General features: G+C 42.3%; 1 protein-coding gene across 1 annotated transcript in view; it reads left to right on the top strand.

Moving 5' to 3' along the window:
* The first annotated feature begins 807 nt into the window (after positions 1–807).
* Positions 808–15,011, top strand: part of CFAP58 (cilia and flagella associated protein 58) — a 98,352-nt gene continuing 84,148 nt past the window's right edge. Inside the window, exons 1-6 of the mRNA XM_010971277.3 lie at positions 808–962; positions 5,294–5,575; positions 7,665–7,813; positions 10,364–10,520; positions 11,401–11,595; positions 13,685–13,822. Of these exons, the coding sequence (XP_010969579.3) occupies positions 954–962; positions 5,294–5,575; positions 7,665–7,813; positions 10,364–10,520; positions 11,401–11,595; positions 13,685–13,822 (930 nt within the window). The 5' untranslated portion in view covers positions 808–953. The remainder of the gene's footprint in view (positions 963–5,293; positions 5,576–7,664; positions 7,814–10,363; positions 10,521–11,400; positions 11,596–13,684; positions 13,823–15,011) is intronic.

Genomic DNA, 15,011 nt, shown 5'->3' with positions numbered 1-15,011 from the left:
TATCCAAGTACAGTAGCATGAATTCCTATGGGGGAGGTGAGGATGAGGCGCGGGATTAAGGATGGGGATAAAGGGGGGAAAATAAAACAAGAGAGGAGTCTTGCATATTTCATGAACCAAAGAGTTTAATTATTTCAGCTCTGCACCTGAAGTCTAAGAGGGTGGAGGAGGAAGGGAAGGGAGAAAGAGAAAGGGAGAGAGAGAAGAAAGGGTCTTTAGAGAGGATCCCCAGAATCCAGGCAGATTTTCATGATGTGGCTCCACATAAGGTTTTCCAGGTGCGTTGACCTCTGCACCCTATTTTCCTCACCACTAGTGACTGAACCCTTTAGGGGCAGGGTCTGTGTTTTCTCTTAGTTTTACCCTTGTGTCCTGCACACAGTAGCTGCCTCATAAGGGTTGGAATCGACTCCAGTTGAGATTATTTCCTGTTCCCGTGGCCAAGTCCCTTTATGACAGAGGGCAGACGGAGGCTGCCGGTCCTTCCCTCATCCAGAACTGTCTGATCCACAGAGGGTCGTCCTCGGCTCTCCACTGCCGGCTCCCGGGTCTCGCTGAGAGGCTCCCTTCTCCTGGGAGTTTCTAACTTGGGCGCACTCCGGGTACTCCTGGCGCACACCTTGGGACTCATCCCAGTCGCTCAGAGGCACCGCCCCTTATCTTCCTGGTCCCACCCACTCAGGATATTTGCATACGACAATGAGGAACACGCCCAAGTGCGGGCCTCAGAGGCTCCACCCCTTTCGAACCTTCGCTGCACCCCCCAAAGGGCGTGGCGGTTGCTAGGAGACCCGAGGTCGCGCCGAGCGCTGGGTTTTCGCCCCCTACGCGGGACAGAAATAACGTGGCGCCGTTTTACACGCTGGGGGCGGTGCACAGCCCCTTCCTCAGACTCCGGCCCAGTTTCCGGGGGCTCCACGGCAGCTTCTGAGGCCTCCCGGGAGCGCGTCAGGATGGCCGAGGTCAGAAGCCAGCGCCCCTCTCTCTGTCGCCTCTCGCTCTATCCCTCCCCGTCGTCCCTTTTCTACTGTAGACTTATCCCCTGTCACATCCACTGATTCCGAATATTCCCGCGGTCAACATCCTGCCCCACTTGCAGCCTCACCGCCTCCACCCACGTCCCTGTTGGTTCTGGCCCCTTGTCTCCTGCTTCTCCTAACATTGGGTGGACACCCCTCACCTCACCCTATTAAACTGGCGCTGTGCTCAGAATGGTAGGAAATTCTCAAGTTCCCAGACTCACAGATGACAGACAGGCCCCCACCCCTAGATTCTGACCCATAAGGTGATGCCGCAGGAGAGATACACACGGAAATATTGCTGTCTGGCTGACTGGGGGACTTGGAGAAAGCGTCATAAATACCCAGGGTCACCCCTGTGCACTGACTCTTGTCCACCTGTCACAGCTTGATTCATCTAATCACCTGCTGTTACACATCTTCATTAAGCTCCTCAGCCCATCATCACTGCCCTGTGTTGTCTCTGACCACTGTGTTAGTATCTTTAGCCCTCCATTCACACCCCCACTTTGTAGCACACCCCATCTTCAGCCTCACTGATGAGGGGTTATTTCTGCAGTCTTTTAATGACCTTTGCCTGTCTGTTAGCAACCTCATTTATAACCTGGACAACCTCAGGTCCCTGTCGTCACTTGTGAGTCACAGTCCTCATCCACTATGGCCCCAACCCAAATATTTCATCACCCCATCAAACCCTTCCCCATCTCACCCATCACCTGGTCAATCCCAGCCAGGATCAGCCTCATACTCTGTGGGGCTCAATGAAGGATGAAAATGCGTTAGCCCTTTGTTTAAAAAAATATTAAGAATTTCAGCAGAGCGTTAAACCAACGGTGGGGCACATCTGAGCAAGGAGCCCTGTGCAACTGCATACTTCACACGCCCACGAAGCCAGCCCTGGTCCGAGCTTCCCATCATCACCACCATCGTGCCCCCTCCCCTATTCCAGTTCCTCCTCTTGTCTCCTTTACACCATTTACATCATTCCATCTCCTCCACATCTAGTCACCCTTCGCAAACTCCATCTTCCTGTGGTTAACAGCTCCCTCTTTTTCCTTATCATACAATCCCTTTCAGACCCTCCAGCTTCCTCAGTCTCTGGCTCCCTCACTCTCAGCTCTCTCTTACATCCATCCAGCTGGTACCCACACTCATTCATAGCTCTTTTCTTCCCATTTCCTCCTCTTTTATTTTTTCTGTTATTTCCTTTTGAGTATTTCCTCTTTTTCTCCCCCACTAGTCATCTTGGTTTATTTCATTCTTCTTCATTTTCCCCACGTAAGCCCCAGTTACCAATACTATAAATTATTTCCCAGTCTCTTTTCCCTTTCATCATTTCCTGTCACTTCTTCCTTTCTTCTGTTTTTCTTCTCAATAGACCTTAGCCCAGTTTTCCTCACCCCTGCTTTCATAAGTCTTCATTTCCACGCTCACCTCATTTTTCAGTATAGCTCTCTTTCCTTTTCTCTGCTAATTAGTACTCCCAGCACCTAGAAGAGAGCCTGGCAGATAGTAAACACTCAGTAGATAGGTGCTGAATGAAGGAACACCAGAATTCATTTCTGATCAGTTCATGTTGAAATCATGCTTCGGAAATAGATACCGTTACATGATATAACAGTGTGGACACCAGCTGGTCACTGGTCAGAGCTAAGAGATTAATTTGGCATTGCTTTTAATTGTGATATATATATTTAATGACAATATGAACAAATCTCTTTTGTTCAAAATTGTTTCTTTAAAACTTTTCCTCCTTTGATATTGTTCCATTTCTGTGCTCAGTGCCTGGTGTACAGGGAAAACCTTTTTTGCAAACAAATCATTAGGCTAGTGATCAAGTGTTGACATTAATACCCTTTACAGGGATGGAACCGAGGACATTGCCGTGATAAATGTTTGTGTGTGTTCAAGTTTAGCATCAACGAGGGGAAAGCACATAGCACTAGCAGCACTGTTCCTTAATATGATTTTTCCTCCTCTGTGAAATCGCTGTACTGAGATCTTTGCAATAATCTGCTTTTTAGTCAGGAAGAAGACCTCTGTTGAGTTTAACATTAGTCCTTTGTTGTTACGCAAAATGCTGTAGAGATATGCTTGTGACTCCACGTCGATTGTAAGATGTGGACTCTTGTTTTGTTGATATGTCATCTTTAGATGTGTAATCAATAGTACAAGTGTTTTTGAAAACCAAAAATGTGTAGACTTTCTCCATGTTGGGCAAGACAAGCTTGTCAAAGCAGAAGGTAAACTAAATTGCTTGCCAAAATCTTCAGAGTGAATTTGAATTTTGCTTTATTATTGGGATTAGAGCTCAGTTAATTTCTTTGATTAGTAATAGAGTTATGATGTTAAAGCCCTTTATAGTGTAGAATATCAAAGCATAATGTTGCCAACATAAATAAGACCTTTCAAACCTTACCAGTTTTTTGCTCAAAAGTAGAAGTGGTTCCCCATGGCCTACAGAGTAATTCGCTCCCTATTCCTTAAAATGCCGTTCAAGGCCCCCAAGTCTGTCCCTAACTCCCTGTCTGGTCTCCTTCCTTCTTGTCATACTTCTTGTATTTCAGCTAACTTGAGCATCTTAACAAATCTCAAATCCTGGATACCTGCTTGGCCTTGAGCCTTTGATCAAGTCTTGCCATGGGCTGGGAATGCCCTTTCTCTCCACATCCACCTCTGAAAACTCCAGTCTCCCTTTTGTGCCTGCTCAAATGCCAGTTCCTTTATGAAATTTGCTTTAATTCTTGCTGCTGGGAGTGATTCCATCTTCCTCTAAGTCCTTGCAGAACTTTGAATCTATTTTATGGCAGGTATCAAATTCTTTACTTCCATTATCAGCATTCACACCCCATCAGCTCTTAATGTATACATGTCCTACGGGAGGGCTGTTTATTCCTTGCCTTGATGTCTCCTACAGGCTCCATCATTCCACCTTACATACAGCAGATGTTCAATCAATATTTGCTGAGTAAATATATTAACCATACCTATTTTTTTTTATTATTATTATTGTGCTGTATGTTTCACAGTTCTGGAGGCCAGAAGTCTGAAATCAAGGTGTCGGCAGGGCTATGCTCCTTCTGAAACTGAGTAAAATCTTTCCTCTTCTCTTCTCAGCTTCTGGTTCAGCATCCTTAGCTTTTCTTGGTTTGCAGCTGTATCAGTCTCATGTCTGCCTCCATCCATCACATGCCGTTCTCCTGTGTGTGTCCCTGTATGTCCAAATTCCACCTCCTTTTTTTTATTGAGATACAGTTGACATGTAACATTGTATTAGTTTTAGGTGTACAACATAATGATTTGACATATGTATATATTTCAAAATGATTACCAGAGTAAGTTTAGTTAACACCCATCACCCCACATAGTTAGAAAATTTTCCCCTCTTTTCATAAGAACCAGTCACATAGTTTTAGGACCCATCCTACTCCAATATGACCTCAACTTAATTAGTGATATTTGCACTTACTCTGTTTCCAAATAAAGTCACATTCACAGTTACTGGGGGACTTCAACGTACCTTTCCGGGGGACACAGTTCAGTCCATAACACTAGGGAAATAAGAATTCTCACGTAACTAAGTCCTGGGTTCTCATCTAAATCATTGTCAGACTTGCTTGAATCACATCTATATGTCCGGGCTTATATTTTTAAATAATCTTCTGTCCAGCTAGTCATGGAAAGCAAATGTGGAGAAGGCCCAGGGCAAGTGCACAGGGGGCACTTCAGTATTCTTTTGGAGATGAACTAGGCTAATCTTTGTTAGAGGATGGAATTTCTTGTAGGAGAATATTCCATATTATGGGTGGGCTTCACTGTGGGTGTGACTTCATGGTATCTATATCAGTATTTCCTGAGATCTCATGACGTCCACATGCTGTGGCTTCCCTCTGCAGTCCTGGGGACAGTAAGAAGCAGGATGAAATGAAGAGAGATCAGGCTTTGGACTAATCATAATTGCTCGCAGTTTATTGAATACCTACTGTTTGCCAGGCACTTGACTAAGTGTTTGACATAAATTGCCCCATTTTTTTCTCATCCTTAACAACATGTGATAGGAAATACTATTATCCTAGTGCATATGTGTACATATAGACTTGCATCAGGGGATGAACAGAGAGTCTTCCCATCAAAGAGTCTTAAACTGTCCACTGGTCAGTGGCTTTTATTTTGCTTGTACAAAGGTCTTTTGTCCATGGATAGTAACAGTCATTCCTGAATAGTGGTGGAGAATATACTGCACTGTTCATTCTCATCCTTGCCATTTTGTACAGGAAAAAAGCGAAAAACAAATGCTGGAAGAAACTGCATATGAAGAAATCGAAAGGGATTTTCAGCATGTTCTCAGGGAACTTTCAGGAGACCGAAGTCTGGAGAAATTTAAGGTTGAATATGAGAAGCTTCATGCTGTCATGAAAAAGTCTTATGACAATGAAAAGCGTCTGATGGCCAAGTGCAGGGAACTGAACGCAGAGATTGTGGTTAATTCTGCGAAGGTCGCCGCTTCCCTAAAGCTCTCTCAGGATGATCGGACCACCATCGTAACCCTAAAGAAGGTCAGTGATCTTCTAGAAACAGAACCAATGGCGAGCTGCCGTAATTGCATCCTATATTTAAAACATCAGCCTTTCATTATACTGACAGCTCTGGGCTGGTAGTAAAAGTTATTCAGTGAAAATTTACATGATTTATATATTCATTAAGCCTAGGGAATAATGTTCATTTTCAAAGAATATAATCAGCTTGGGTGAATTTCACTGTGCAGAAAATAATGTAGAACTTTACTGGCGTGGTTTCTAAGAAATACTGAGTTAGTGGAAAGAATCTGCCCTAAGTAAGTGTAGTATTAGCCATATGAGTGTGTCTTGTTTGACCTAAGATATATAATTAAGTATCTCATGATGATAGCTTGTTAAAGATAGTTTCATATTTCTACCTTTTCCAATGTTTTAGGAGAGATTACCTTGAGAATTTCCAGACAGTAATTTGCATGATCTTTCCTTTTATCACCCCTTTGCCTCTGCCTTGATTGCCCTAGTTCCTCATATCGTGAGAACAGGGCTTCAGTCTTGGGGGGATATCGAGGAGGTATGGCTTTGTTTTATATGGAATTTTTTCATCCTCAAGTGTGTTGCATGATTCTGCAGGCAAAACATAAACATTTCTTGCAGATTGCAGGGCAATGAGAGGTTAAGACATTTTGCTTTATAATTGAAACCCTAATACTGAAAAATGATTTATAAAGTTTTTATATAATTCCCTTGATATCATGCAATTAAACATACCCAGGTCAAATATATTTCCAAGACCAGTGCAAAATGTGACTTACCTAGTTTTTTAGGAACCACTTTTTTAGTGTCATTTTCTCTGTATTATTTTCTTCTTCTCCTTGCTGAAATACCAATATGAGAAGGCTTCAATTCTTTTTGTGATGAGGAAAAAAACCCACTTCTTATTGTAAATTAAAAAACTGGAGATGGAAGTCATGAATTGATGAAAGTCCATGTGGTGAAGTTCCTTTGGACAAAATTTCATATAATCATATTTTCATTTAAATATCCTTCATTTGTTTTGTCAAAAATAGTACATGTGATTGCTGCAGAAAAATATATCCCATAAACTGACTTTTTGTTTTGAATCACTACATTATGTGCTGCAGTTACCCAAGAATCATCTCTCTAATGTAACAATGAGCGTGAATTTATTTAATTAAACACTTTCTTCCACTCATTTTATTCCTTGTCAACATAAAAGTAGAATATTTTCACCTTAAGTGTATAGATACTTACCTGTAGAAAAGGACTTGCATTCCACCTGATGGGGTTTTGCAAGAAATTTAAGTGATATGGCAAAACTCAAGGGTGTTGCAACATTTGCTGTCCTTCATCCATTTACTCGAATGGCTGTAATTCACTTTTAAGTATTTCTGTTAATACTCCACATTGCATTCAAATAGAAAGAAAACCAGTGGTGTCTGAGTCATGGTTTCCACTCCCTGCTATGGGTGTTGTTTTCCTCCTGTAAGCATTTGATAAGAAGGCCTGAGCTTGAGTTTCTGGAAATGGGAATGACCAAGGCTGTTGTGTACAATTAGGTGACAGTGAAGACCTCATTGCTGTGGGTGGCTCTAAACTCCATATCGCCCTCCAGGAGCTCACTTGGGGCCTGAGGGCAAAATACATATTTCATATAGAATCTATCAGGAGCTTCAAATTTAGAGCTTAGATCCAGGACAATTTCTTATGTGATACAGCCTTTTTTTTTTCCCTATAAAATATCTGGATTTGGAAAGCACATAAGCTTTCATTTTAAATTTTCTAAACCTATCTTAACATCTTTACTAGAAATAATCCCACTAGTTGTAGCAGCCTTTGCAGTATGTGAGCCTTGTAGCCACATTCACCTACACAAGAAAAAATATGCTTTGCCAGTACCCCTCCTTAAAACTGCTGCTCAGTATTGACTGGCTCCTGTTGAACAACGCAGGAAGTCAATATACACTGAATACACAGAGTGTAACGTGTAATCTTCTTTCCCGATAAATGACTTCTATAATGTAGTTGTCTTAGTATTCTCTTCATTCAGTTGATCTTGCATCTGGATCCTAGTTTTGTTTTTCTCACTGATGTCTCATGGCCCATCTAGGAAGTTGAAAAGGCCTGGAAGATGGTGGACACAGCCTATGATAAAGAGCAGAAGGCAACGGAGACGATTCTTGCCCTGAAAGAGGAAATTGTGAACCTAACCAAACTAGTCGAGCAAGGGTCTGGACTGTCTACGGCCCAGGATAGCAAGTAGGTCATAGCCTTTGTGATGCGTGTTGCACTTGCTTTTGCAGAGGCCTCCTCCTTCAACAGACAGCCTGGGGCTCGCCGGTGCCGTCTTGAACCTTCTTTGTGAATGCTTTTGCTTGGTTCCCAGAGATACTTTTCTGCCTGTCGCTATTTTTTCTTTTTAACACTCCCTTTCCCCACACCCAAGAACTTCTGACTTGTGGTTATATCCAACTTCTGGCTCCATAGAGTCAGTGCTACTGGTTTAAAACAAGTGGAGATTTAAAGCTTATTTCTCGCAAACTTGTGTGGAAGGGAACTGACTGACTATCTGCTGAGAGTCCCAGCCCCTCCCATACGCTCTGCTTCCCCACACCCCGTCATTAATTGCATCACCACCCTTCCTATCTCCCCAGGTTCTAGGCCAGAAAACAGGGTTGCTTTTCACTCCTGCTACCCCTTCATGCCTTAAAGCTTCATCTCGTTGACGCTGCCTTCTAAGCATTACTTCTGTCTTCCCCTCCTCCCTGTCACCAGGGCTTCCGCTTTGGTTCTCTTCTGGATTTGGCAATAGACCCCTAACTGTTCTCCCTTCCGTCAAGGAATCATCTCCTCTCTTTACCGTCTTCCATACCAGATTTATGCTTCTAAAACATAAAAATATGCTCCCATCTCCAGCATAAACACCTTTGACAACAACCTGTTTCCAAAGGATAAAGCCCAAAGTCTTGAACATGCCTTGCAAGAGCCCTGCATGGATCTGCCCCGGTCACTTGCTAGACTCACGTCCAGCCACACCATGCTTACTCGTACCTCTGTGCCTTTCAGCTGTTTTCTGTGCCAGGGGTCCTTTTTCTTCCCCTCCCCACTCAGTAAACAACTACATCCTTCAGGAGTCATCCTGAACACATCTTAACTTTAACACCATCTTATCTTCATTACCATCAACAATTTCTGTTCCAACCTCCTCCCCAACAGTGGACCCAATGACCAAGCAAAAAAGTCATTATGTTCCCTGTTTCCATAAGACCCAATGTCTCCCAAGTATGGCACTGATCACATTGTATCGAAATTATTTGTGCTTCTCTGCCCATTAGGCTGTGAACTCCTTGAAGGAAGACATCTGTCTTTACCTTCCCTCTAGAGGTCTAGCACTGTGCAGGGCATGTAAAACCTTGAATTAATGAATGAATCAGGAATGAGCTTCCTTACACATCCTTAACTAAATCTTTCTGCTATCTAGGTTTTATATGCTTTCTAGATGCATTTATCCTAGGTTGATAGATGGTTTTGAGTGAAAGTTTTGGGGGTGGGAATAGGAAAAACAAACAGAAGATGTGGTGTCCATAGTAATAGACTCTATTTTCTTATTAAAGAAGTCAAGCAACTATTGAATAAAAACATGAGGGAACTGATTTGGTTAGAAGGACTTTTAACAAAAATTGGAACATAATGAGGAGGAGGACTGAAGAAATGATCCAGCGAAGAATTTTGTTTTCAACAGTGCACTTAGGTGTAGCTGTCTGTCTTCACAGTAACTGTAGAATTCAAGGGCTTGTTTCTGAAGAGATTGAATGCAGTTTTGAAGGTTCTTTATTGAACAGTTACATCAAAGTTGTTGGTCAGTAAGTATCAGATTACTGTGTTTTCAACAGCCGTTTGATGGCTGTCAGCTGCAGGTGTCTCAAATGCAAGTTCTCTGGTTTCTCAGCTCTTAAGTAGCTGCCTTGCTCTAGACGGATTCTGCTGCACGGGTCATGGCAGACAGTTTTTCTACTTTTAAAATGCCGTTTCTGCAGAATGTCATGCCAAATCACACGTAATGGTTTCTGAAATGCTGAGGTAACTGGTTTACAGTTCAAATCAACGAATATTATCGCATATCCTCCGAGAACTGGCATCACGAATGATTTTCCAAATTTTGTTCTTGGGAATATTTCATCTGGTTGCATCCCTTTCGGAGAAACTAATCTCTGTGGGTGAATGGATCGAAAACTGCCAACGTATATTGTTTGCTTATGTTTATGCTGCATTTTAGATTTTATAGCTGTGATTAGAGCTCTCCAGTGGATGTATTAAACAAATAATTTCCTAAATTGACATCTCCTTAGGGTTAATCACAAGAGCTGACAGTAACACTATAGTTTCATTGTAACAAATTCAAATACTACAGGGATGTGGCACATAAGGAGCGAAAATCAGCCCCCCAACTTTTCCCCACTAATTCCAGTCTTCTTAGATAACCGGTTATCAATTTGGTGCCTATTTTTCTGGACTTCTATATAAATGCCTATAACATACACGCACACCCATGGATTATAGTTGATTAAAAATAAAAAAAAAAGGGATCACATTATGCACATTACTATTGGAATGCCTTTTTTTTCCCCCCCAGTTAACAACTCACAAACAGCTCCCCTGGCAGGGCACAGAGATCTTTCTCTTTCACACCTGAATAGTGTTAATCCTTGACTGGAAGTCTTTCCCTTGAAAACAAGTTCAGAGAATGATAATGTTCCCTCAGCAGATGACCATTGTCTGACTCCCATGTTCTTTTTTTTTTTTTTCCAGCATCCGAGATTTGCTGAAGTTCAAAGAAGAAGTGACCAAGGAGAGAGACCAGCTCTTGTCCGAAGTGGTGAAATTACGAGAGACCTTAGCTCAGATCACTGAACAGCAGCAGGAGACGGAACGGAGCCGGGAAGAGGCCCAGCAGACCATCAGTCAGGTCTGCTCTGCCGTGGAGAGCAAGATGAAGGAACATTACCTTCCAGAAGGAGGTTTTGTCCTTCCCCAGGCTCCCTTTCCGTGTTGTTCCTCTCTCAGTTTACCTCCTGGCATCCAACGAAACATCCGTTGTTCTGTTTGTTTTTCTGGTTTGTTCTTGCGAAGGCAGTTTTACTTGAGTCGTTCTTCTTGAAGTTCTCTGTCTGAGACATCACCAAGGCAGGGCACTGCTTACATTTCTGGCCCAAGCAGGTGTCCCCTGTGAAAGCCAGGGTGCCCTGCATCTGGGGGTGGTGGAAGCAGTTCCCCTGGCCTTTCTCCCTCGTTAGGAAGCTCTCTAACTGAATACGTCTGAACACTTTTCTATAAAAGCAGAAGTCAAGTAGATAGTATGCAAATGCAGGCTCAGGAGAAAAATATGAGGCTCCTTTGAGAATGAGATGAGAGAAGGACGTTTCCTAGAATTTGGCCATCGTGCTGAAACTATGGTGCTTTGTTTAGCAATCTCCAGTACTCATGAAAAACACAATTTCATATTTAGGGTAGCTGGCTACATTTTATTTAGTTTCTGTCGCTGGAGAGTTGGATGAGTTCTTTCCATGTTTGACTTCTCTGGAATTCTAGGCTTCCATATTGAACTGGATTTTATTCCTTCCTTTGTGGATTTGTTCCCACCATCAGGGTGGGTGTTCAGTGCCACGGCTCTGAAAAACAATACAGAATATTCTTGTAAAGTTTGAATATTAGGGTTCAAAGATGACTCTCCTTGAGGAGAAATACTAATACCAAGTGACTACCCTGAAAATGAACTATCTGAGAGAGCGAGGAGCTTGGCCATCTGAGACCCATCTCCTTCCACCCTGTCCTGTCTGTGCCTGTAGTTCCAACAGGAAATCCAGCAACGTCAGAATGAAGCTTCGCGGGAGACCCGGAAGAAGGAAAAACTAGAGAAGGAGCTCAAGCAGATTCAGACAGACATGGACACCAGGCAGACAGAAATCAAGGCCCTGCAGCAGTACGTGCAGAAGAGCAAGGAGGAGCTTCAGAAGCTGGAGCAGCAGCTGAAGGAGCAGAAGGTGCGCTGGGTGGGGTCCTGGGCAAACGAGAATGGTGAATTTTGAATTTTCTTTGGAAAGCAGCAAACTCCCTTCACTACAGATGTTGGTAACACAACACGTAGCACTGCCTTTGGTCTCTGAATGGCCCTTGTGGGTAGATATGCCCTCCTTCTCCCCCGACCCCACCCCCTTCCAGCTCCAACAGGTTAATTTCTTTTGAACTTTTTATTGATGTATAACATACACAGAGAAGAATGTACAGGTCACAAGTATACCGCTTGATGAATTTTCTCTGCTGGAACACATCTTGGTTACCTGTACCCAGCCTAAGAAACAGCACCCCAGGAGCCCCCTGGTGCCCCCTCCCCAGTCACTCTCTCCCGCGAAGGGCAGCTTTCTTCTGAATACTCAGCAGATGAGCTTTGCCTGTTTTGGCACTTCACAGGAGTGAAATCATACAGGATGTACTCTTTCATGTCTAACTTCTTTCTCCTCACATATTCTGCTTGTGAGATTCATTCACATTGTTGCCACATACTTACAGAACCACACTGTCCAATATGGTAGCCACTAGCCACACATGGCTATTTACATTTAGATCATTTAAAATTAAATAAAATTAAAACTTCAGTTCCTCAGTCTCACCAGCACCATTTCCAGTGCTCAACAGCCACATGGGGCTAGTAGACACCATATTGGACAGTGCAGATAGAGAACATTGAGATCATTACAGAAAGTTCTATTGGACAGAGCTCAGCAGACCATTCATTCACTCTCATTACTCTAAGCGTTCCAGCCTGTGAATATAACATGATTTATTTTTAAGTTTCAAGTTTGGGAAACCACACTCAGTCTTTATGTGTTTTAAATGTGGTACTTTTTTTTTTATTTAAACATTTCCTCTGTAATAGCAATTTAAGGTAACACAAATGCTAGTGGTTCTTTTCTAATTTCTTAAAGAACCAATTCATGTAACTGAAAAAAGTCATTTCTTGAAAATATATCCCCTTAGGAAGTTTCCAAAGTATTTTCAAGTCATACATCATTTCTTCTACTTAAAAAATTAGATATTAGAACACATCACATTTCTTTGTCAGTTGCTTTATTAATTTTATATAAAGCCAGAAATCAAATAGATAATACACAGTGTGCAGTATTCACGGGAAAAACATGAGGCTTCTTGGAGCATGAGATTGGAGAGATTTTTTGGTCATCATGTTAAAACTATAGTGCATTGTTTAGCAATAGCCCGGACTCATGGAAAACACAATTTCCTTTTAAGCATAGCCAGCTAGATATATTTTATTTAGTTCCTATTGATAGGAAACTGGATGGATTTTTTTGTTTAACTTTTGCTTGAATGGAATAAAAAAAAAGACACTTTCGAATAAGTGTCTAAATTGTCTTCTCTCTCTTTTTTTTTTATCCCGTTTGATTTCCCTCTATCTCCCCAATATTTTCCCAGTAGAAATGATCCCCAAAATAGACTCCTCTGCTTTTATAAAACCATGTCTTCTCAGGATAGTCAAGGTAGAAGAGAGGAAAATCCAACTGACACTGGAATCAGGCAGATAGAAATCATTCCACTGCTGCTCCACAGTTTTGACTTAAGCTGGATTAAGGGGAATTGTCTCTGTTGGTGTCAGTGAATGGTTCTGTTCACGAAAATGCTGTAGGCATGTTAATGCGGGATTTGCTTCTGAAGATGTAGCTTCTGAGCCCCACGGCTGATAAAGCCGTTCGAATCTCTAGCTCATTTGCAATGATTATAGCAATTGTTGCGTATGCGAAGCCTGCCAAATGGCAAACAGGCATTAAAATATTTATCCACCACCTGTGAACAAGACTTCCCAAGGCTCCCGGGGAAAAAAAAATGATGCTCTCTGTGTTATTCATTAGAAGGCATCATTTCCCTCAGCCGTTTAACATTCATCATATTTGAGTGCATTCGTGCTTTCATGGGGGAGAAAGAACAATTCCTGCAAAGACAAAAAAAAAAACAGTGTGGTTGCCGTGCTTGCCGCAGGTCTACAGGGCCTCCTGCCTGGATATGCAGCTACTGTAGTCAGATTCAAAAGCCTTAACCAGCTCGTTTTGCATCTTTCAGATACTGAATGAGAGAGCTGCAAAGGAGCTGGAGCAGTTTCAGATGAGAAATGCTAAACTTCAGCAAGAGAACGAACAGCACAGTTTGGTTTGTGAGCAGCTATCTCAGGAAAACCAGCAGAAGGCGTTGGAGCTCAAAGTAAACACCGAGTGACTTATCTGTCTCCTATCATACCCTCCTTCATTCCCTATTAATACGGGTTGGCTGTGGCTGTTGGAGCCCTTGGTTGGATGACCTGTATTAGCCTCGATACATCAGAGGCAGGTTGTAAGCCTACAGTGATTGCTTTATGCCCAGAAGCAGACAGTTTGATGACTTCCATTCTTAGACTACTGCAAACCTTATTATTGATCATATGATTATGCAAATGCTTTCCAAAGCAAGCTCAGATATTCATCTCTGTAATTTAGCCTTGCAAGTAACCAGCTGCCTAGAGCTAGAAACCATTTACATGAGTGAGTGGCAAGGAAGTCAGATTATATTTTACTACTTGTATGTAGAGGATGGAGTGGGAGGGGTGGGCGATGGACTGGTACTATTTGATATCTACTCTCAGGACTGCAGAATCATGGTTTTCGCTTCTGTCCAATGTGAATTTCAGAACAGATCTCCTAGTCTTCTCCCTGCCCTCATTGAAGAAGGCTTGCAAATTGTTTGGATAACAGTTTTATAGTTGGATACATTTTGTATGCCTACATGCTTAAGAGGGTGGCTTTATAATTATCACCAATTCTGAAAAATTCATAAGCCCTACTCTGGTTATGTTAGAATACTAGGTATAAAATTAGTGACCAATCAGGAAAATACATAGATTCGAGTAGTGAATCTTAACAGTTTCTGCGTCACAGCCCCTTTTGAGAATCTGATGACAGCATACACACACACACATACACACAGATGCACACACACACTTGTTTGCACATCTTTTGTTTTGTTTTGCGTGCAGTCTTAGAGGTTTACAGGATTTTTCTGAATTTTAACCATAAGGTCTGGATTAATAACCACTGAATTAGAACATCTTATTATTCCAATTGAAAGGGGCCTTAGGACAATGAACTTGGACCTGGCAGGATCTGAGGCTGAGGAACATTTAAGGAATCTGGAATGGTTTGACTCAAAACCATTCTTTATGAGAATGCTCCTAGTTGAAGCAGAAATGAAATGACTACTTTAGGCAAAATAATGTATTAGCCCCTAAGGTGAAATTAAAGTAAAAATACTTATGCCGTTAATTCTCTCCTTTGATAACACAAATGGGGCACCTTGAAAGATGGAGAATTTTTGCTCTGAGATCCTGAACCTGTGGGATTCTGCTTCCAGCAGTGAT

Source organism: Camelus bactrianus, chromosome 11 (genome assembly GCF_048773025.1).
Source record: "Camelus bactrianus isolate YW-2024 breed Bactrian camel chromosome 11, ASM4877302v1, whole genome shotgun sequence".
In the NCBI taxonomy this organism is placed as follows: Eukaryota; Metazoa; Chordata; class Mammalia; order Artiodactyla; family Camelidae; genus Camelus; species Camelus bactrianus.
Note: the sequence above shows the minus strand (reverse complement) of the source record. Positions and strands in the feature narration are given on the sequence as shown.